This window comes from Rhamphochromis longiceps, linkage group LG22 (assembly GCF_057381845.1).
Source record: "Rhamphochromis longiceps isolate RC_006_pf linkage group LG22, R_longiceps_female_GT1.1, whole genome shotgun sequence".
Taxonomy (NCBI): domain Eukaryota; kingdom Metazoa; phylum Chordata; class Actinopteri; order Cichliformes; family Cichlidae; genus Rhamphochromis; species Rhamphochromis longiceps.
This window is the reverse complement of record NC_140577.1, coordinates 13,538,768-13,562,257: the sequence shown is the minus strand read 5'-3', so window position 1 is coordinate 13,562,257 and position 23,490 is coordinate 13,538,768. Positions and strand designations below refer to the sequence as shown.

The 23,490-nt window shown below is 43.2% G+C and overlaps 3 protein-coding genes and 1 non-coding gene across 6 annotated transcripts; 2 read left to right on the top strand and 2 right to left on the bottom strand.

The window, feature by feature from the left end:
• Positions 1-27: 27 nt before the first annotated feature.
• znf687b (zinc finger protein 687b) lies at positions 28-13,534 on the top strand. 2 transcript variants are annotated; one of them, XM_085396832.1, is made up of 10 exons: positions 28-279; positions 913-3,261; positions 4,083-4,348; positions 4,453-4,637; positions 8,319-8,495; positions 8,603-8,765; positions 9,080-9,433; positions 9,662-9,762; positions 11,656-11,743; positions 11,824-13,534. In XM_085396832.1, the coding sequence occupies exons 2-10, from the start codon at positions 927-929 to the stop codon at positions 12,424-12,426; spliced, it is 4,272 nt and encodes a 1,423-aa protein (XP_085252958.1). In that variant the 5' UTR covers positions 28-279; positions 913-926; the 3' UTR covers positions 12,427-13,534. The 2 variants fall into 2 exon arrangements, with proteins under 2 accessions (XP_085252958.1, XP_085252957.1); XM_085396831.1 differs by having other exon boundaries at positions 157-279; positions 4,050-4,348.
• On the top strand, positions 8,810-8,944 carry LOC146643675 (small nucleolar RNA SNORA13). The gene has a single exon (XR_014909452.1). It is a non-coding gene; the product is annotated as a small nucleolar RNA SNORA13 (small nucleolar RNA).
• Positions 13,503-18,695, bottom strand: aqp10b (aquaporin 10b). Its single transcript, XM_085396834.1, has 6 exons — positions 18,594-18,695; positions 17,818-17,944; positions 17,148-17,285; positions 16,815-16,933; positions 15,507-15,724; positions 13,503-15,412 (listed from the first exon to the last, which is right to left on the bottom strand). Exons 1-6 carry the CDS (start codon positions 18,678-18,680, stop codon positions 15,211-15,213), a joined length of 891 nt encoding a protein of 296 aa, XP_085252960.1. The 5' UTR covers positions 18,681-18,695; the 3' UTR covers positions 13,503-15,210.
• A 2,496-nt stretch (positions 18,696-21,191) lies between these two features.
• On the bottom strand, positions 21,192-23,431 carry hax1 (HCLS1 associated protein X-1). Of its 2 annotated transcripts, none has more exons than XM_085395927.1 (7): positions 23,254-23,431; positions 22,727-22,977; positions 22,269-22,468; positions 22,123-22,177; positions 21,893-22,026; positions 21,678-21,798; positions 21,192-21,591 (listed from the first exon to the last, which is right to left on the bottom strand). In XM_085395927.1, exons 1-7 carry the CDS (start codon positions 23,316-23,318, stop codon positions 21,518-21,520), a joined length of 900 nt encoding a protein of 299 aa, XP_085252053.1. In that variant the 5' UTR covers positions 23,319-23,431; the 3' UTR covers positions 21,192-21,517. The 2 variants fall into 2 exon arrangements, with proteins under 2 accessions (XP_085252053.1, XP_085252054.1); XM_085395928.1 differs by lacking the exon at positions 23,254-23,431 and adding an exon at positions 23,066-23,247.
• Between the last annotated feature and the right edge of the window lie 59 nt (positions 23,432-23,490).

Here is a 23,490-nt window from a genome sequence, read left to right as displayed (position 1 = left end):
CCAAACAGTTAGCCACACTCCTGTCATGTCTTTGTGGGTTTCTTTTGCAATAAAAACTGTCTAAACATGTGTTTGTGGTGTGGTGACACTTCTGCAGCCCCATCAGCCTTTAAAAAGCGGTAATTCCCAGCAGAAATAAACATACGTGTCGCTCTCAGCATCCTCCCGTGCATTTTTCCAGCGCTATCACAGGCTGATAGGATGTGCTGAGTCATGTGACGGGAAGCGCAGCATTTTCAGCTGAAAGCAAGCTAGGATAGTCGGGAATCGCACATCCAGGTAAACAAATCAAAAAATACATGAAATATTAAAGGAAAATCCCCATCCCGGCCACCGTTTTCTGTGATTTCGTCGAGCCTGCTGTCACCGGGTGGCCGCTGCTGTCACACCAAACCTCAGCGAAGCGCTCTGTTGCCTTTTAAATGGCGAACGCTAGCTCGTTAGCTAAATGACCCCTCTCTCTATCTGTCTCTCTCTGTCTTGGCTGGAGCTCAGCGGCCAGCTAGCCAGCCTCAAGTGTAGTAGCTCAAAAATAACCGTGGTCGCTGCTACAAAAACGCTCTGTCGGTGGTACCGCCTCTTAAATGGTCACTATTGCAGGGCCCTGCATGCGGTAAAAGCACGATGGAGTGACGAGTGTTTCCCATTCATAGTGGAATATTTTTGAACCTGCCACCGGAGAGAGCGGTTTGGGGAGCAGAAGCGCCGCCGCTAGCGTGCTAGCTGGCTAATGCAGCATCCGAGCTAGCTAGCGAGTGGAGCCTGTTTGTGTATCACAGGGAGGTGCATGTCTGTTGTTTCAGGTTATCATGGAAATATAAACACAATATAACTGTCATTTTATAGTAGAGTTTTTGCATGTAGGGTTATGTAGTAGGATGTAGAGTCATGCTTTGTGTCTTGTTTTTACAGGAGGTAATCCCGGTATGGGGGACATGAAGACCCCAGATTTTGATGACCTGTTGGCAGCGTTTGACATTCCTGACATAGATGCCAAAGAGGCCATCCAGTCTGCCCCAGATGAGGCAGAGGGACCGCACGGAGCTGCAGGTGCACCTCTGGGGAAGCCAGAAAGCGTTGGGTCATCCATGAGAGCGCCAAGCCCCTCGGACCCCCAGGCAGACACCTCAATCGTGAGTGTGATTGTGAAGAATAAAGTGCGTATCGAGACGGTGGATGGAGGGGAGGTAGATGCAGACCAGGACACCATTGATGTGATCACAGGGGTGGATGTGGGCCCTAGACTTGGCGCGTGCGCTCCTGGATTGGCTGAATCTGAAGCTCTCAACCACAATGGTTTCGGGACTTCTGGCGTCTCCACGCCACTTCCACTTAGCCAGGCTCAGCCTAATGGTGCACCATGGTTGGTAAATACACCCAAAGTGTCTTCAGAATCAGCAGGAGCTAGTACGGCCAAGTCTCACAAGCAGGGTGGTAACATTTTCAACAGACTTAAACCACTTGTGGCACAGGGGTCTGGAGATCCTGTGGGTCGAGCCCGAAAGATGCAGCTGCTACAGCAGCAGCACCAGCAGCAGCAGCAGGATACGGGCCAAGAGAGAGCAGACGGCGTGAAAGCTTCATTACCTTCATCTTCGTCTCTGTCAGCTGGGTCCCCTCCTCTGGGTGCTGGTGGGCCCGTGGGACTAGCCTCGCCTTTCTTTCCACCTTCCAAGCCCCTGCTTTCAACTCCACCTTCTGCACCCTCATCACACCCTCTACGCTCATCGCAGCCTTTTAACGGAGCTCCCAAGGGTGGTCCTGCTGAATTTCAACACCAGCAGGTGGAGGAGGAAGATTCTGACCCAGATTTGGGAAGCCCCCTGGTAATCCAGGAGAGCCCGGACTCTCCGACTTGCACTCAGCTGAGCCGACGTTATAAGTCTGACTCAGTCTCGGCACAGCCCTCATCCTCTACTGCATCTCAGCCCAAACCTGGGGACACTCCTTCGGGGGCATCTTTGACTTCATCAGCTCCCCCGTTAGGCTCAACAGAGAGTCCCCAGGTGGAGGACAGGCATCCAGAACACGTGATCGAAGAGAGAGACTCACCAGAGAGTCCTGAACCTGAGATGCCAAAATCAACGGCTCAAGTCACAACTAAAAGGTGCTCCAGCCCTGCAGTGGCCTCCACCCCACCTCCTTCTGAACTGCGGGAACCTAAAGAGGAGGAGGAAGAGATGGAGGTGGGAAACGGCATAGACAGGGTTGTTGATGGTAAAGCTGACAAGGGAGAAAACACGAAAACGGGTGAGGAAAATATGGAGGTGGACGATGGTAAAACTAAACCCGTGTCCACTGACGCGGGGGACACAGGTGATGCAACACCTGCTGCTTCTGGAACACCATCCAGACCCCTCAAAGTCAGAATCAAAACTATTAAAACCTCCACAGGTGGAATCACCAGAACCGTGACACGGGTGGCGCCTAAAGGTGGTGCTGCAGGGAAAGGTGTGGACCCTAAAGCTCAAGCTGGGGAACGTAAGGTTTTAGGAAACAAGGCCCAAAAACCTGAGTCTTCCCCTGGTCACATGACAACAACTTCGCAGAAAGTAAGTGCTCTAAATGCTCTGCCTGTCTCTACACTCGCAGCCAGCAGCGTCATGCTAGCTGCCGCCACAAAGGTCCAAAACAAAATGGCTGCGTCTGACAAGGCCAAGGTTTCCGCCACCGCTGTAAGCATCACTAAATCGGCCGCCTTGCCTGTCACCCCCGTTGCAGCCTCCTCCCCGAAGTTCTCAGTTGCTGCGAGTGGGATCAGCGTACGTACGACCACTAACAAAACGGCAAATGGAGGAAGCGGCACCATCATAGGCAGCGGCCTCCAGCCGAACAAACCCGCCTCCATCGTCAACAGCACGGGGGCCGTCATCTCCCGGAGCCAGTCGAGCCTGGTGGAGGCTTTTAACAAAATTCTGAACAGTAAAAACCTTTTGCCAAGCTACAAGCCCGACCTCTCTGCTCTGCCACCACCCGAGTGGGGCCTTCCCCTCCCTGCAACAGGTTACCGCTGCCTGGAGTGCGGAGACGCGTTTGCGCTGGAGCGCAGCCTGGCACGACACTATGACAGACGATCACTCCGCATCGAAGTGACCTGCAACCATTGTGCAAAGAGGCTGGCCTTCTTCAATAAGTGCAGCCTGCTGCTGCATGCCAGAGAGCACAAGGAGCGAGGGCTGGTCATGCAGTGCTCGCACCTGGTCATGAGGCCTGTCACTGTGGAGCAGATGATTGGACAACAAGACATAACGCCAATTGGTGGTAAGCAGAAGTGCAGCCAACACTTACTTTAATCATCAGTTAATCATATTTTATTTATCATTTAGTTGATATCATCTCAAAGAAAATTGTTGGAATTAATGGGGACCAATCAGACTAATCTTCTAGATCTATGAGTCGCTTTTCATGATTAACATTTTGAAACAAACCTTACTTATCTCATGCTGAGCCTGCAGCCAATCAGTTAATCTTCTGTCTAGAAGGAGCTCTTTTAGTTCTCCTCTCCGTAAGCCTACTTTCTGCTCATGCTCTCCCTCGTAAACAGGTTTGACAAGCAGGCATGTCACATCCACAGCTGGGTACCTTAAATGACCATATTAGGGATATCTTCTCTCTTTGACATCATACAGAGCCACGAGTAGGAAAAAAAGCATCTGAAGCAAAGTGTTTAGAGCAGTCTGAACCTTTTGGCTGATAGAGATTATTCGCATATACACTGACCTCAATTATTTGAAGCCTTTTGCCGTGTGTAATCAGCACCACCACTGAAACAGGCATAAAATAATAAAACTCGTAGTAGGTCCACTGGAAGCCCAGAGGTATTTTTCATTTGTTGATTTTTAAAAAATGAATAAACAACAAATATTAAGGAAATAAGAGCTGTTTGTTACCTAACCATGATTCACTCATTAAAATATTAATCTCTTTATTTAAAAAAAATAAAGAAGCAAATGTATTTTGAACTAAAAACTATGTCATTCATGTGTAACTCATCCTCATTGACCGTTTTTCATTTATCTCCTCTTGTTTTTCACCTTTTGGCTGACCAGGCCTGCTCTCCTCTTCGTCCTCCTCTCCTCCAGTCTCCTCTCCTTCCTCCACACCCGGAGGCCCCAACATCTCTGCCAATTCCAGCCCAATGAAGGACACTTCATCTCCAGCAGCAGCAGCTCAGCCTCGATCCGTCCGCCGAGCACCTCAGGGCCCGCAAGCGCTGATGCCTCTGCCGTGCAAGAAGGCTGAAGGGCTGCAGTACAATAACTTCAAATGTCCGGAGTGCCAAACACAATTCTCTGGCAAAGCGGAGCTGGTCACCCACTTCCAGCAGATCAGAGCTGCGCCTAACTCAGTGAGTATTGGGGATGAGTGAACAGTATGTTTCGTGCTGCTGGTTATGAAGTTGTGATGATGACTTTGTTTTGTTTCATTTTCCTTTTTTCTCCCCATTTTCAGACATGTACACAGTGCTCGCCTCCCATGATGCTCCCTAACTCGTGTGCCGTGTCTGCCCACCAGAGGATCCATAAACACAGAGCGCCTCATGTCTGTCCCGAGTGCGGTGGAATCGCACGGCAGGCCAGCTTCCAGACCCACCTGGACGAGGCCTGTTTGCACTTTGCCAGACGCATTGGCTACAGGTGTGGACACGCTATCGAACATGGTTAACATATGACATGACCAATTGAGTAACTGGCAGTTCAAAAGGTATTTGAAAATCATGTCCACTTCTTCTGTGGGAGGCATTTGCTAATGGGCAGCTTAAATGTAGCTAAGAATTATTAAAATAAAATAATATAAACTATAAAATCCGTCACGTAATCAGTCCGTCTGATTCAAAGCAGATGTTTGGAGCAGTGACTAGCGGAAAAAGCTTCTGAAGCTACAACAGGAGTCTTAAGAACGTCTTGCAATGAAGTGACAGCACTTTCCAACTTCTCACTCCCTATATTGAAACTTTGCGGATCTGCCAATCCGATCCCAGTGTTAAATTAATAAGATATATTTCTCACTGTGAGGATTTGCAAAAAGAAAAGATTCATACAGTTCTATAATTTATTTTTACTGTCTTTTACCTGGCTTTTTAAGCACAGGCTACAATATTGTTAGGCCTGATGCTTTTATAAGGTGCATTATAGATACATGTTATAGATAGATAACACGATAACAATATGTTGTGTATAATCCAACTATTTTGGATCTAAATGAGCTATTATTGTTGTGAAAGAAAAACAACAGCATGCTTTCATAAGCTTTTATAAGTGCAAAAAGACAAGAAAAAAACAGGCTATTTCAAGCGGTTGCTAGGTGGTTGCCAGATGTTGTAAAGGTGTCATAATATTACACGTATAGTTAAGCTTTTGTTGATATAAATTGGATGGTATTGTTGTAAATTAAAATTATAACCAGAATTTTCTAAGGTGTTACCGAAGCAAAACACTGCAAGTGGGCATTTTAGTGGTTGCTAGGCAACATAATATGTGATATAGATAAGAACCTTCAGGCCGAAATAGACACCTTCATGCCAGTTTTCTTTTTTTTTTTCAGATTTAAGGGTAAATTGCAGACAGACAGATTAATGAGACAAAAAATGTAAATATTTATATTTTATGTACCGTGTTTTATTGCACGCGTTTCATTACAGCTCAACTGTATTGTACTCTTTGCCGTCTTTGCTATCATATATAGCTTCACTCATTTCTCGTCTTGCTCTGCTCTCATTTTCACTCTGCGTGCACACAGAGTGGAGCAGATGATTAAAGGTGAAGCGCAGATATTTTGAATCAGTTTGATTTCAAGCTGTGATGTTACTATAGTGCAATAAAAGCTTTAGAAGGCAATGTGCAAAGCAACACAAAACAGAAAGTTGAAAGTGAAGAAGCTTTTTGGTTATTGTCTTTTAGCTAAGTCGCATACTACTGCAAACAAAGGAAACGTATTTTGATATATATACACCGCGCACCAAATTATTATGCAAATGATATTTTTCTCTGATTTTCCTAAATAGCCGATTCAAATGTCAGTCAGCATAAGAGTATAATTCAAATGTTACTCAACAAAACTCCCAATGAAAACAGTATGTTTTTCAAAAATATAAAACTTAAAATGCACTGTTCCAAATTATTACGCACACAGTTTCAAAACATTTTATAGGTTGTAGAGAATTGAAAATGGTAATTTGTTGAATTTGCAGCATTAGTCAATTAATTTTACTGAAATCAAAGCTATTTCAATCAAAAACATCTTAACGGGTCAAGTTACATATTAGCATAGGACCCTTTATTTGATAGCAGTTTTACAGTTCTTGCATCCATGGAACTTGTGAGTTTTTGGAAAGTTTCTACTTGAATGTCTTTGCAGGATGTCAGAATAGCCTCTCAGAGCTGCTGTTTGGATGTGAACTGCCTCCCACCCTGATATTTTTTTTGTTTGAGGATACTCCAAAGGTTCTCAATAGGATTGAGGTCAGGGAGGAATGGGGGCCACACCATGAGTTTCTCTCCTTTTATGGCTATAGCAGCCAATGATGCAGAGGTATTCCTTGTAGCATGAGATGGTGCCTTGTCTTGCATGAAGATGATTTTGTTGCAGAAGGTAGGGCTTCTCGATTATGGCAAAAATGATAATCACGATTATTTTCACTGAAATTGAGATCTCGATTATTTGACGATATTTATATAACAGTAACAATGTATTGAATAATGGCTTTAAAGGTTGTCAAAAAATAATATAAAATAGTGTGCAAATAATGATAACAGTGCAAATGTTTGCAATATAAAAAATAAATGAAAAATGTAAACATCTATGTTTAGTGAACTTCAAAATACTGCATAATCTTTATGCATACAAATAACCAAACATCAAGGCAAGCTGTGTAGCCACACAATGCACAATTGCATCAAACTGACATTGAGGTATGTCAACTAAAGTTGCTGCTCCTTCATTGTTTGATCGTATGTCGCTTCGTGAGCGGTCTTCAAATGATTGAATAAATTTGTAGTGTTGCTCTGTGGTGCAGCTACGACACCGTAGCAAAGTTTACACACTATGTCTACTTGATCCACGTCTGACTCCGCAAACCCATAATGTTTCCACACCACTGAAGTCGTTTTACCTCTCTTTTCAACCAACAGCATTCTTTCTTCAGCACCCATTATCCTCTCCAAATAACTTCTGCTTAGCTTTCCGAGCTTCCCTCGGGTCCTCTTAATTGTTGTGACGCGTGTTTGAATCGCAGAGAGGTGCGCTCGTTTTACCACACGGAGCAGCGCGAGAGTAAAGCACGAGGAAGGTACTAATAATCGGCTCAGTCATTTTTAATGATCGTTGAAAGCCCAGATCGTAATTTAGATTAAAATTCGATTAATTGAGCAGCCCTGGCAGAAGGCACAGTTCTTCTCTTTCTACCATGGAAGAAAGTGGTCAGTCAGAAATTCAACATACTTTGCAGAGGTCATTTTCACACTTTCAGGGACCCTAAAGAGGCCAAGGAGCTCTCTCCCCGTGATTCTGGCTCAAAACATGACTCCACCATGTCCTTGCTGATGTTGCAGCCTTGTTGGAACATGGTGGCTGTCCAAGAACCATCCACCACTGCATCCATCTGGACCATCCAGGGTTGCACTCATCAGTGAACAGGACTGTTTGAAAATTAGTCTTCTTGTAGTTCTGGTCCCATTGCAGCCGTTTCTGCTTGTGAGCATTGGTTAGGGGTGGCCAAATATAAGGTTTATGCACAACTGCAAGTCTCTGGAGGATCCTACACCTTGATGTTCGCAGGGCTCCAGAGGCACCAGCAGCTTCAATTATCTGCTTGCTGCTTTGTAATGGCCTTTTCGCAGCTGCTCTCCTAATCTGATGTATTTGTCTGGCAGAAACCTTCATCATTGTGCTTTTATCTGCACGGACCCATGTGTGCTCTGACTCACCCACAAATCTCTTAACATTATGGTGATCACGCTTAAGTTTTTGTGAAATATCCAAGGTTTTCATTACGTGTCCAAGGCATTCAACTATTTCACGCTTTTCAGCAACAGAGAGATAATTTTTTCCTTCCTATATTGCTTGAAAATGGTGGTCAGCTTAATAATGTGGAACATCCTTCTTGTGTAGTTTTTCCTTTAATTGGGCTCACCTGGCAAACTAATGATCATAGGTGTCCAAGATTGATTTCAATCATCCAAAGAGTCCTGAGACACAATTCCATCCATGGGTTTAATTGAAAAACAACGCATTTAATCTTTATGACACTTAAACATATTTTTTTTTATTATTTTTTATTTTATCCCTGTTATTGATTATTCTCATTATTCTTAACCAAGGTGCTCGAGCTGCCAGGTCGTGTTCGGAGGGTTAAACTCCATCAAGTCCCACATTCAGACTGCTCACTGCGAGGTCTTCCACAAGTGCCCGAGCTGCCCCATGGCCTTCAAGTCTTCCCCCAGCGCCCAGAGCCACATCAGCACCCAGCACCCAACGCTCACCGGAGGACAGGCCAAGTACGTGTGCTGCTTTTCAACGTTTCCACAGAGAAATATTTTCAGACTGTTTAGGAAAATTCTCAAAGTTGATCCCTAACCATTGAATTCTTCTTCTCCTTTTGCAGAATGATCTACAAATGTGTGATGTGTGATACAGTTTTTACCCAAAAACCTTTGCTGTACATGCATTTTGATACTCATTTAGCTAAGCAAAAAGTGCATGTGTTCAAGTGTCCTGACTGCACCAAGCTCTACGCCCAAAAAGGCTCCATGATGGAGCATATTAAGGTGGGTACATACAGAATGTCACAGCACATGATGTGTTAGTCCTTTGCCTTTATGTGTTGCCCATTCGTTGCTTTCTACAATGAATGCGGCGTCAAATAAGGCAGACAGTAATTCTTGGATCGGCCTTAGCGAGGTACCCCTCCGGTGACCTCGTCCTAAGTTCTATACCAAGTACAAAAGTTTAGCAATAGAGACATTAGAACTTGTTTGTAGTCGAAATAATCGTATTTATTCAAAGAACAGCTTCAAGATGACGATTTTCTCCGTTTGCCTTTCTGTTCTCTTCTCATACAATTTCCTGTCGTCCCGCTCAGACCGCTCACAGAGGCCCGTCCGCCAAACAGGAGTCTCAGACCGATGGCGCTAACCCCACCTCAGCTCCAGCCAACGCATCTGGTCCCTCTGGCCTCAAGTCAAAATCCTCTGGAAAGCCTGATAACTCTGATGGAGAGGACTGGGGTCGGGAGCAGGAGGAGGAGGAAGAAGAGGAAGAAGAGGACGATGACGATGATGCCGATGAGGACTACGAGGCTCCAGGGAGTCACTCCACTACCACAGGAGGCAGCAGTCATCCAAGCGCTCCAACCGAGTGGACCTGCCCTCAGTGTCAGAACACGTTCACGGACAACGAAGACTATCTGAGTCACGTGAAGATGGAGCACGGCAAGGTGTGACAGATAATGTTGATCACAGGAAGGAAAGGAACAGATGTTATTAACACAGAAGTGCACGAAATCTAGTTTCTGTTAGCTTAGCATATTGTGGATAGTGAAGTAGGGAAAGAGCCACTCCTTTTGGTAGGAAGACCAAGTTTCAGTATCCTTTTTTTTTTTTTTTTTTTTTTTTTTTTTTTAAATCTTCTCTCAATGTCTTTATGTGTGATGTTATCTCCAAAGTTTCCCTGTCGTATCTGTGGAGGCACATTCAGCACATCCTCCAGCCTGAGACGTCACGAGCGTGTCATTCATGAGGGCAACAAAAGAGTCTTCCATTGCCAGTGAGTAACTTACACTTTCAGTACAGACACTGTTTATGGGTAGCATATAGACACGAGTAAATCTCAAATATAAACCTACAGCAATTATAATTTGTATGATTAAATGTAATACACACTCACTGGCCACTTTATTAGGTACAGCCGTTCAAGTGCTTGGTAATTTTGCATTTAAAATGCAGACATGGTAAAGATGACCTGAGCATCTTCTACAATCAAGGTATTCAGAAGAGCATCTCTGAACATGCAGCATGTCAAAACTTGAAGCAGACGATCTACAGCAGCAGAAAACCACACCTGTCAGCTAAGAACTGGCAACTGACACTACAGTTCCCACCAAATCCTCACCAAAATTAGACAGTAAAAGATTAGAAAATTGTTGCCTGATTGTCGGCATAAAAGTATTGATCCTACATGCCTTTGGATCGGTGGTTCTGGCTGCTAATGGCATGAGGGTGTGACACACTTGGACCTCTTGGTACCAACTGAGCATCATTTAAACATCACAGCCTACCTGAGTGTTGTTGCTGACCATATCCATCCCTTTATGATCGCATTGTCTTCTGACGGCTGCTTCCAGCAGGATTCATGTGCCATGTCATAAAACTCAAATCGTCTCAAACTGGTTTCTTTTTTTCTCAAAGATATTTTTATTAAATTGAAGCAACAAAGAAAGACAGATACACACAGAATTGTTAAACAACAAGTAGGTTTAACAATGATTGATTGAACTGAAATAATAGAATGCAGATTAATGACACACTCACCTATCTTGTAATTGCTTTTATCAGTTTACTCCCTACCCATACCACTTAGTAGCCCCATCCCTCTGGCCAGGTAGGAAAAAAACCCCAAAAACAAACAAACAAAAAAAACCATCACAAATACAACAGGACAAAGCAGAAGAAAATAAAAAAACACACAAATAACTAAAAAAAAAAAAAAACAGGGGGGAGGATTTACTGAGTAATGCTGGAAGTCGGGTTCACAACCTGAAGGCTGGAAAAGTATTTCAGGAATTGCCCCCACACCTTGTAAAATTTACTGTTGTTATTACTAATCGCATAACGGTTCTTTTCAAGGTTCAGATAGTACATAAGGTCCCTCAGCCATTGAGCATGATTGGGCAAAGGGGCGCCCGTCCATCTTAGTAGGATCGCACGTCTAGCTACAAGGGAGCGTGCAATGCTGTGACGAGGTCAACCGTGCATCAGCCTGCCAGTGGTGACAAAAAGCGCAACTAATGGATTAAGATTCATGTGGTATCCAAGAAATAGGGACATGGTTTGAAATATATCTCTCCAGAATCCTTCAAGGCTAGGGCACGTCCAGAACATATGGATAAGGGAAGCCTCTGCACTCCCACGCTTATCATAAGAGGGGTCCACATTCGGATACATGCGAGATAGCTTGACTTTGGAGAGATGGAACCTATGCACAACCTTAAATTGTAAAAGACGGTGGCGGGCACATAGGGATGTGGAATTAACTAACTCAAACTGGTTTCTTGAACATGACAATGAGTTCATTGTACACAGATGACCTCCAAGGTCAGTCAATAGTTTTTATCCTGGAGCACTAAATAGAGTAGCTTTGTAAGAATATCCTTATTTTCAATTCATCCGCTGTCTGAAACAACCCAGTTAAAGGTGTGTAATTTAAAGTCTTCTGATTGAAGCCAGTGCTTGTAAGGTGTGACCGTAGATGGAAATCCATACCAAGCTGACATCAACTTGGCAGAAGTTTAAAAAAAGAATGGCACCATTACACTGCTTGTGCAGCAGAGGGCACTGACCACTTGATGCCTTTTTAAAATGTCTTCAGTGTAGATCATGGTCTTTTTTTTCTTTATCTGTTATCAGTCACTAATAGAGCTGCTTTATTATTACTCCTCAGATATTGTACAGAAGGCAAACGTACATTTGGCAGTCGGTTCTTAATGGACAAACACATTCGACTCCATCACAGAAACACAGATGGACAGGTGAGTAAAGGTTCTTGGGGCAGGCTCTGTTCGTGTATCGTCTCCACAGCTGCTTAGCCTCTGCTCTCCCTTTTTCTCAGGGTCCCCCTATGACCAGGAAGCGTGCAGCCACAGGGGGAGAAGGACCGGGGAGCTCCTCGGAGCAAGACGGTGAGGTCGGTCCTCCTGCGGCCAGAGCGGGAGACGAGGACGAAACCAACACAGAGGATGGCGGCGGTCCCGCAAAGAGAACCAGGGCATCCATGGCGTCAACATCAGTGGGACCCAGTGAGGCAGAGGAGGAAGATAACGTTTTCCGCTGTGTCCCCTGCGGGTTCACTACAGAAGACGGGGCCGAGTTTCAGCGCCACATCCCCCAGCATCGGGGCGACACCGCCTCCTTCCAGTGCCTGCAGTGCGGAGTCTGCTTTGCATCGGCCGGCTCTCTCAGCAGACACCGTTTCATCACTCACCGAGTGCGGGACACCCAGAGCGACGCGGAACGCGGGACCCCTCGCGCCCAAGGCTCTCCAGATGGCTCTCCCGCTGCCGGTTCTCCTCAGGCACAGGGCGAGGACGGAGACGGAAACCTGGGCTGCAAGGTGTGCGGCCGGCGATTCGACAAGGCCACGGACCTCAACACCCACTTCAGGACCCACGGCATGGCCTTCCTCACGGCACACAAGACGGACAAGCCCCAGTAGAAGAGGGGGGCGGGGTCGTCTGAAGCTGACGGATAATCTCCCGAGGGGTCACGGCTGAGGAGGGCGATACTGTAGAATATGAATGTTGATGAAACACAGCTGCTCCTGTGCAGTCGTCGTATACTTCTTTTCTTTTCTTTTTTAAGCCACCACAAACAGTTTCCCTCTGTGGCACCTCTTCTGTGCGATTGTATCTGCATGTTTGATCACTTAAAATGAACTCGTCACCTGTGATGGACTCTTGTGTGGACCATTCCCCCCCAGAGTAAAGCATTTATACTGTATATCAGCCATACTGTGTCCATTTCGAGCACTCACTCTTCACCGACTGTAGCCACCTGCCTGTTTGTTACTGTAGCACATACGTAGATACATAGCACCTCCCACTGTACTCCTCACAGCTGTACTGCAGATATTTTGTACTTCGGATCGTTTTTCATGTCCTCGTTTTTTTTTTTTTGTTTGTTTTTGTTTTTCTGGCAATTAGATCAGTTTTTCCAGCCCGTGGGAGCTGGAAAAACTCATCGTGCCAAGACATCCTGAAGCATGAAGGGGATCGTTTGTGGGCACGGGGAATTTGACACTGAGTTTTATGTTGCTATAATATTTATTTATATGAAACACATTACTGCTGTTGGTGTATGTGAGTCGATTGCATCAAATGTTACGAGACATGGTGTGATTTACCTGCAACAGAGACATGAGATGAGAATCTCTGGAGGCGTTTCATTAGGAGGCGAGGTTACTGGAGGTGGTAACCCGTGTAGTGTGACTAATGTGTGATGTTGTTACTCGTTAAGCTAGAAGAAGAGAGGTTAAGGCTTCCTGTCAGTAGTATACGTGTACGAGTTTTGCCATGTAAATACATATAATTACACTAAAAGAAATGGTTCTGGTTTTAGTAACTTGCTATGATAATGTGAATACGTATAGTATTTGTACTTGTACTGTTCCCTTTTTTTCAAAACAATTTGAAGTCCAAAAGAAAACAAGAATCCCCTCTCAGAGTTAGCTATACATTGTAATTACAAAGCAGAGGGAGAACGTGGGGGTCGTGTTGTCTTAATGTGTTTGAAAACAAATGTTTCTTTTTTTTTTTTTTTTTTTTAAATCAACAGTGCTTGCTGTACTCACATTTCTTTTATACGTTTAAAAAACAGCCTTCACTGTCACTTTATTGGAGGCCTATGAGTGGATTTCTTTGGTTTTCTGTTTGTATCTTTTTATATGTCATATCATATTTATATAGCTCAGTAGTGGAAACTTTCATGTCATTTTCTTTTCCATGGTCGTGGTCTGCTTGCTGAAATGCCATACACTTTTGTGCTGTTTCAAAATAAATGTGTAAAAGAGACGACCGGCTCGTGTCGCGGATTCATCTGCAGAGGTCAGCATCGGGCTCAGTGCGATGCTTTTCTGTTTGCACACTTGGTTGGTTTGAATCCTCTAAAAATTCCCTGAGAAAAGAAAATCTTAGTGTTCAGCTGGTCAGATGAGCTGACATTTGGAAAGATTTGGTGACTGATTATGTAGTTTAGAAGCATACCAGGTAATTTTCACGAGAAACAATCAGCCAAATGTTATATAATAATTAATCGTATCCCTTGCAGCTACATAAAAAAGCAAGTTTTCACAAGACTGCAAACCTGGGTCCACCTTTACTACTTCCATAGGAATTGGTGTGGAAGTGCGAGCACCTCTATAAACACAATGCTGATTTCTTCCCAGGAGGGAATGTCTCGGGAAATTCACACTAAGGTCAGACTGTGCAATGCTCACAGAAGCTGCAAAAAACCCTGTAAGCTACATCTCAGACTGTAAAGGCCTCAGTTAGCATATTAAGGTTCAAGATGGCAAAATTAGAAAAAGACTGAAGCTGCATCTGAACAAACCACAGGACTTGTTCCTTTGGACAAAAACACTTTGTCAACTATGAAGCACGGTGGTGGAGGGGTGACGATTTGGTCATATTGCGGTCATTGAGCTGACCATGAACTCCTGATACCAAAGTACAGTCATGTGTGAGTCCAACAGCTAAAGCTTTGCCATGCCCAAAACTCCAGAGCTCAGCGTGAATGAAATACTGTGGTGAGAGCTTTGGAGCTTTTTCGTGCGTCTGTTCATGTGCTGCAGGGAGCGCTCAGAATACTGGAAACACTGGAGAGTTTGTCCAGCATAGATTTGCTACACATGTTCTATTAAAAAGGTTGCATATAGGACTACATATAGATAGACTCGTATATTCCATTGGTCAATATTAGCAAATCATTAAGGCACTAAGTGACTGGACATCATGCTCATTTTGTGATGTTTACTCAGTATTATGCAAACATTTGCCAGTTGGCACTAAATACAAAGGCAAACATGAGGCTAATGGGGATATCATTTTTTTTTTGCAGGAGGTTGGCTTTCACTCATTTGACTTGACAGTAACGCTAAATGAAAAGTGAACCAATAACCTGAGTATCTGGCAAAATGTCAATGTTTGTAAAAACATCTGTAACAATAGATATTAAGATATTTTCTGAATAACTCAAAGGCCGTTTGAACTAAAGCAACTGTCTTATGGCAGTCCGTCTTATTTGTGGAATAAACTATAACCAGGAAACTAAAGTTTACTTGTAGGTGTTGGTGCAATTATGCCTCAAAATAAGTTGGAGGCAATCCGAAGCTGCCTGTTTGGATCAATCATTTATCTCTACATAGATAATTTCAGTTACTATCACAGCTTAAAAAGCATTTACCACACACAGACTGTTGTTTCTCTTTTACACGATTTAATCATTAAGTTGGCTTTTCACGGTCCGCTTCCACCCCCTCCAGCTCAACCCCCACCTTGTCACTTCTATCCTCCGGACACGAGGCCTGGGATTGGGACTGCTCTGAAGGATGGTGGACTTCAACCATCAGCTCGTAGATCAGTGTTCCCAGAAGCGCTCCAACACAAGGAGCCACTATGGGCACCCACCACCAGCTACTTCCGGCCCTGAAAAAATAGACAGCATGTTTGCTTTAAGACAGTCAACAATGTGAGGAAATAAGATGGGAATTAGCAGAGCATCCGGAGTGAAACCACTAACTTGAAAACATCCGCCCCCCAACCGGCAATGTAGGTGAACAACCGAGGTCCAAAATCTCTTGCCGGGTTGAGTGCATATCCGCTGTTTGAGCCCATTGAGATGCCAATGACCAGCACTGCTGCTCCCACTAAGACAGGCTGAAGATAATGAGGGATGGAGCTGTTCCTGTGGTCCCCGAGAGCCAGGACGCACAGCAGCAGAGCGGCCGTGCCGATCACCTGGATGCCATGGAAGTAGTTAGAGATATGCAGGAAGGAACAGTATGATTTTATCTGATGGAAAAACAGCGTTTCCTGGCTGGGTCAAGGCAAGTTACTCCATTTATCAATGTGGAGCCAAGTTTCAGGAAATAGCCTGGTATATTTTGGCGATATAACTATCCGGTTGTTCAGTGATGACGCGACGAATCCTACTTCCGGGCCTAAAGTAGTCTGCGTTTAATATGGCTTTTGTGTTGTTAACATGTTTAATGTTATGTATTTTCTTCTATTTGATCTCAAAAAGCTCCTAAAACAGTCAGTGATCACTGTTGACCTCCCTCGGCTTTTATTATCGCTAACCATTTATTTAAGCTCAGTTTTTAAAACCTTAGGATGTAACTACAGCCCAGCCCATGCAGCAGTATATGAATGACTAACCTCGTATTGTGGATGGATTATCTCAGTTGTTCTCCTGGCTGAAGTTTGGTCCTTTTACAGCATCCTGCCATGCGATTACATTTGTTCCTGACCACCGAGAACACTCACGGTAACTTTTATCGAGTGGAAAAAAAGTTAGCTTGTTTATATTATGCTAACATAGCTGTGTCGCTAGCGGTCACTAGCCCAACTTCAGTAACCCTACAAACGTCACTGCTGTTTATTTTTCTGTCTTCATTTATGCTGGAAGTGATAACAGAGCTGTACGTTTTAATTTGTTTCCAAAACCCCGCAGTCAGGACATGCTATATTGTATTTAGATAGAAGCTAGCGAGCTAACTCCCTGCTAACTTCTAACTCCGTTAAATGTCATAAATTCCGTTTTCATGGATGCCTGGATGTTAAACTCAATTGTTACACCTGGTAGAGCAGAACGCTGATCATTTTATTAAAGATGAAAGACTTTAGACAGTTTTTCAACTCTCAGTAATGCCATAGTGATCGTTTGATATATGGACCTGCAGCGGAGTTTAGGCCCAGACACGGCTAGTGACGTCAGACTGAACAACCGGATACAGGTTCACACGACTATTGAGCAGTTATACCATCTTTATCTGTCAGCCTGATAACGATGAATGATCCTTAACTAATAAGAACAACAAGGGCTGACCTGGTCCACGATACCTCCCCACACACTCAGGTAGTCAGCGGGGTAAGTGGAGAATATGCCTGCTGTGGCTGTGGGACCCGTCACCGTCAGATCGCCTCCGCTGTACGCCTGGATGGCGTCTGCAAACATCTCATCGCGCACGCATCATCAAACAGACACAAAACACAGTTTATTGTTCAGAGCCGCGACGTTTCCAGAACACAAATGATGTTACAACATGAGATGACATGAGAGCGAGAGCTTATCAAACGACATGATTTATTTGATTTGAAAAGCCTCAATTGATGATTATCAACTCCCTTGCTGTACCTGGGCTCACTGTTAAACACTCACCGTAGTACTGCAGAGCAACTGTAGCCGCAGCCAGAAAGGCTCCCAACACTTGGAAGAAGATGTAGAAAGGCAGTTTCACCCATGAGTGGCGGCCCAGAACACACAAGCTCAGAGACACAGCGGGGTTTAAATGAGCACCTTAAAAAGAAATCACAGTTATGACATGCAAATCGGTTTATAACTATTATGTAAGGTGTTTTTTTCTGCATTTTTGGTTAGTATAATATTAATGGCAGTTCCAAACAACACATCAAAGAGTTCATTTCCAGGTATTATGATCTAAACTGGGATTCAGACAAAACTGTTGATCAGGGTAAGACTTGTCACCAGGTGTAGAGTCAGTCATGCTCCTTCATGCTGGTAATGAAAAACTATCAAACTGTAGTCATTCATGATCACTAGCAAGAAGTTAAAAGGCTCTGGCCTTGTCAAGTTAAAAACCCCTCAGCACTGCTTATTAAAAGATTTAAGTCAGTGTGTGTATATATTTGAACCTGTGTGGATTAAAGGAAACCAGTAAAGATGTATGCTGTACAATCATTCCACCCTGGAAAAAGAACAGTGCAAAGAAATAATTCCCCAAATTACCATGACATTAATGGCAAAGATTAGTGTATGTAAACTTCTAATCACAGTTCTGCATACCCAGTAACTTCGTTCAGTCCCTTACCCGATACTCCACGAGACACGAAGACCCCAAATGTTACTCCCAGAGCAAAACCCAGATTAATTGAGAGGTACTGGCCCTTTTTGTCTTCAGTTGTGACCACTTGGGCAACAGAGCCACATCCAAACAGCTGCAATTACATGAAATGAAGAGAAGTATTAGCAGTCGAATATATACACGAGTGTACCCAATCAAAACAGTGGATAATGATCCAAACTCTCAAAATCTTCAGAACCTCCCCAAATTCATTTTCTGATTAATCCACAATAGCAGCATTTTATCTTGCTTAGATTCATTCAACATACGTCCAGTTTGAATGTTTTCACCATGCAGTACAGTAGAGACGTCATGTTCTGACACACTTGGTGCAATATCCTTTTTTATTATTTAACTAAAGAGCTGCTTTATGATTTGTGCTGTAAATGTTCATTGCCCCAGATAGTCATTAGAGATAAAACAACAGCACTGCAGTCAAAAGAATATCACCTTTGGAAATCACTAACAAGAGAGTCCAATTTTACCCCCCCTTCCCCTGCAGTCCCTGTCACCCTCTGTCCGTTTCATTCAGGCCAAAGTCCTTAGTTATACACCGTGCAGATTTATGAGGTGCTCTAAACAAACCAGCAGGGCATTTTACAAGAAACTCACTGACTGACACACTTCATGTTGAGTTTACTGGCTGAACTGAGGGAACTTTATTTGTTTTTTTTAGTTCTACTAAGTTCCTACACAGCTAACTATATCTTAAATGTTTGAAAGAAGAAGAAAAGGACACTTACAATCAGGACGTAGACGCCGAGACATTCGGCCATGCACTCCCTGATCAGCTGGTTTCTGATCTGACATTTCTTCAGCAGCCTCTCCATCCCTGAGCTTTCCTCTACACACTCTGGGAGCAGGTGTGTTTTCAGAGCCGGGCAGGTGTCATCGGGTGGATCTGACCCGCAGAACTGCACCGTCTGCCTGGCTGAGCAGAGTTTGCTCTTTCATGCTGGAGGTGGAGGCTACGTCACACACTTTATGGAATTGCTGACGTGATTATGAGTGTGTGTGGACTCAGGACATCTTAATCACAGCATGCGCGATGAAAAACAGTCCGTGCACCAAAAGCTCGATAGTGGCTCAGTGGAGGGTTTCCTCATTTGATTGGCACTGGATCTGATTGTTCCCGTTTGATCGGAAAAGAAATTTAAGATCTTAACTCTGTTATGTTACGTCCACTGCTATATTTCTCAACATGGATCATTAGTATTCCCACAGGATGAAAACCATTACAAAACATAAAAACAATTAAACATGTCAAAAGATGATCAGATTGAAATGCACTTCTATATAAACAGACTGGATTGTGTTCTCACCCCACCCAGCAAAAGGACATTTGTGAGAGGGGCTCTGGTTTTTGTAGTGGTTTCCAGATACGGTTCACAGATCACAGGGGATCTGTGGACAAAGGGCAGCAAAAGGACCTCACATCATTGATAACATGATACAAGATGAAGCTCTGCTTGGTTAAGCCAACATTTAAACTTCATTTTAACCCATTAAAAATGACTACCTCATAAAAGTTGTTGTCACGCAATATATATCCTCTATTTATCCAGGAAAAAGACTCATTGAGGTTAAAATCTCTTTTTCTAACAAATATAACACATAAAATAAAAAGAGTACAACTGATATTTAAGTGAATGCAAACATCCATGCAGTATCAGATCACATAAATTCTGTATCGGCATCACAATAGTTTGATTATGATATATATGAAGCCAGCTTCCACAGGAAAGATCCCGTTATCCTCGCTCCTCTTAATAACTGAGCACAGCAGCAAGACCTCGCACATCAAAGAGTATCCAGCACCTTTTAATGTTGATTAAACGTAAATTAATATCCTGTAAACATAGAAACTGAAAACCTGACACATTCATTTGCAGAGCAGAAGGAAAAGGTTTATGTGGAATCAGCTGATTAGGATGGACCAATGAGAAAAGGTTTTATAAACCCTCGTAAACACAGTTAAACAGACGACGACTAGATCGACTTGGAAGAATTTGAATTCATGTCAAAACCCCTTTAGACTCAAAAATGAACATTTGTTTGTTCATGTGTCTCTTCCAAGGTTATTGTAACTAGAACTATGCAGAGCTAAAAACTAACTAAATGTTTGGTTTCCCATCATTCCGCTCGAGGTATTTTCTATGCAGCACAAAATACTGACTTTTACACCGCTCTTCACAAAATGTCGCAACCAATCCCCAAATTATTTCTTAAAGTAGAAAAAACCCCCAGCTTATCAGTTTTTCAACTTCTATTCTTTCACTGATTTTCTTAATTCTTTGCCCACTGTCACTGTGATTTAACCCTCGTATACAATGTGTGTTTAAAAGAAAATCATTTATTTCATTTGTTTACATATGCATCAATTTTCAATATAAAGTTAGTTGCTTTATGTGTTGTTTTATTCTGTGTGATTAGAAAAAAGACAAACTATTGTTATTTGTTTTGCCTGTCCATTTTTCCTCTTGATTAAAATTTTACAATGTAAAAAAACATTGTAAACCAAAAATGACTTTTTCCACTGGCTGCACTGAGGTACAGTATAAGAAAAAAAAAAAAAAAAATGCTACTCTGCTACAGTCAAGATTAGACATATGGAGCCAGAGATTATTATAATAGGAACCATTTAAAGCAGGAGTGTCAAACAGAAGGCCTGGACGGCTTAGAAAAATGTGGAGGGCATAGATGTAAAAAATGTTTCACTACAACAAAGTAACCGACAAACATTGAAATGTCAAAAAAAGTTTAAATTTAGCACCGTCTGCTACAGAAATATCTCATTTTGTAACGCGGTAAAAAAAAAAAAAAAAGACATTCAACTTTTTCTTTGAATTAATAAAAACATGTTTTATAATTACAGCACAGTCCGGGCGCTGAGCTACCAGATCTGACTCTGTAATTTTACAAGTTTACTTCTGATAATTTAAGCACAAACAGTTGGACTGACAGATTTCCTTCATTTAAAACAACAGCATTTCTTTATCGTGTTGACAAACTGACACAAACGGTTAAATGTGTAAGCTCCTTTAAATTAAGAGAAAGGGCAACGCCACTGGTCCGTCTCACTCGAGGTTTAAATGAGCTGTACATGACGCGTGATAGAAATTGTGACCCTGTAGAGCCTGAACCACGAAATATTTGCCAGAAAATGAAGCATTTATGGAACTTAGTGTCAAATTTTTAAAAATTATATGAATTTTAAATTGTATCATATTTGATACATCCAGCATTTTTTTAAGTTCTGCTTAAAAGTATATTGTGCAGTTTTGTTTTTTGATCATGTAAAATCTGAAGACTGTTACTAACAAAAATATGAGCCAAACAACTTTGTACATATATTAAGAGTCTTTATTTAATTCTTCACTCACTCACATCCACACAGGCTTGTCTACAGGACAATACAAAAATAAAATATGGAAACGTGAATTGTTCAGCGTCTCATGTGTCTCAGTGTGTCACCATCAATAGCTTTCAGGATCTGCAGCTTCGATCCTGCATGATCAATTTGGACTTCCAGTTTCATCTTAAATGAGCCAGCGAGAATTTATCCAACATATTCGTTTTGGCAAAGAAAGACCGTGAAACTATTTGTCCATACATTGGTACGTAATATAAATATGCCAGCTCACATCTCTAATAACTCCTTCACATTTTATTTAAAGCCTCCAAAGAACCTGGAGAATAATGAGCCATCATCCCGCAAGTCTGAGAAGCGGTGGGGATCACCTGGAAGAAAAGCAAAAATAAATACAGGATTTTTGTGTGTGTGTGTCAGATAAACAATTCAAAGAACACACCGGAGACAGGCTGACCTTGCAGCACGGGTCCATTCGAATGATCTGGTCCCCCAGAAATCCCAGAACCTCCCGAGCGAGTCACCGTGGTCTCCTCGTTGCCTTGGCCGTCTCTTACCGTACGCCTCTCCTCTACACTCTGACACACGCAAACGAAATGCTCATCAAAACGGAGACAAAACTATTAAAAGAATCACTATGAACGTATTATTACAGAATCAAGAAACACTCACCCCATCAGGCTTCACCACCCTAGTGACAGTGACAGACTGAAAGAAAGACCGAGTTCTGGGCTGGTTGGGTGCCTGACCAGCAGGTGGCGTCAGAAGCTGATCCAAGCCATCAGAGGACACAGCCGAGTCCAGATCTTGGGAGGATCAGGATGGGAATAGAAAATAAATTTGACACAATCTAAAAGAGCTTCCACTAAATTATCAAATAAAATGTAAATATCAGCACCCACCTCTGTCACCTTTGTGCTCCTCCTGTGGAGTTTTGTGTCTCCAAATATCATTAAACTTTTAAACACACAATACAAAAATCTCAGTTAATATACAACCGCTTGTGTCGCAACAGAAACAAAGAAGGAGGAGTGAATATCTCCTTTACCCTGGAAAAAGGGGTCCGGCCATGAAATTCAGGTGACTCATAAGAAGGTCTGTGATCACCTCGGGGCTCTCTGGATCGTTGTTGTGTGTCGCTGTCAGGATATTTGAGCATAAAGTCTCTCAGAGGGTTTCCACTGGAGCTTCCTCGTCCTCTCTCTGCTCTGTCCTGAGACGGTGGTGGTGGCATGATGTGGGGAACATCTAAAACACAAAGAGGGCAAAAGAGCAAAAAGGTTCAACACAGAGGAGAGGAACATGTCGAGTTGTGGTAAGAATTTGAGTCTTCATGGGCATGGATGTTATGGTTAACTTTGCAATTTTAATTATTTCTTTTTCCAGGGTGAAAGAATTGTACACCGTACATCTTTACTGACACTTTTTATACTTGTTTGTTTGTTTTGTTACATTTCGTTAAAAACAAGCAACATGAAAACGGGGCTCGTGGGTCTGTTTTCATACCAAAGCGTCCAGACTCTGGATGTCCCTCCCAACGACCCAGCTGGGAGAATATCTCCTCCATCTCCCTGAGGACGTGGCCAAACATCGGGGGGTCCTGAATCCGCATCCCGTCCGGGCCAAAACTGAAGCCAAACCTCCAGGCGCTGTCAAATGGGTCCTGCTGCTCCCCACTGAACCCATCATAGTGGAATCCATCTTCATCATCTTCATCTTCATCGTCGTCATGAGTCATGGCATCGAAGAAAGGGTCCCTGATAGACGAAGTAACACAAATGTACAAACTTTGAAATCTCCCTTTGGTTTAGAAACTGCGTTACAACATGCCACCAGCAAACAGACCTCAAAGTACTCAATCGTATTAACTCCGTGAGCATAAATAGCACCAAAATCTAGCTGAAGGACCCCTGTGGTTTTCCTGGCAGAAAACACTAATCTTGTCCCTGACATAGTACACTTTCTCTGCGTGCAGCTAAGTTCAGCTAGCGTAGCCGAGTGTACAGCTACATACTCCGACGCCATAAACTCACCGCCGGCCACGATAATGGCCTCCGGGTACCCCGAAGAACCCGCGAAATAAATCAAAAACACTCATTTAACTGCAGCTTTGGTGGACACTTAAACCATAACTTGAAATGTGCAAGCAACGGACACCAACTAGAGAAACTCGCCAAGAAGTACTACAGCTGTCAACAGTGTCGTAAAGCGTTCTAGACGATTTATCATGACGCAATCTGTCGTAATGTTACTTTACCGTAAATAATAGA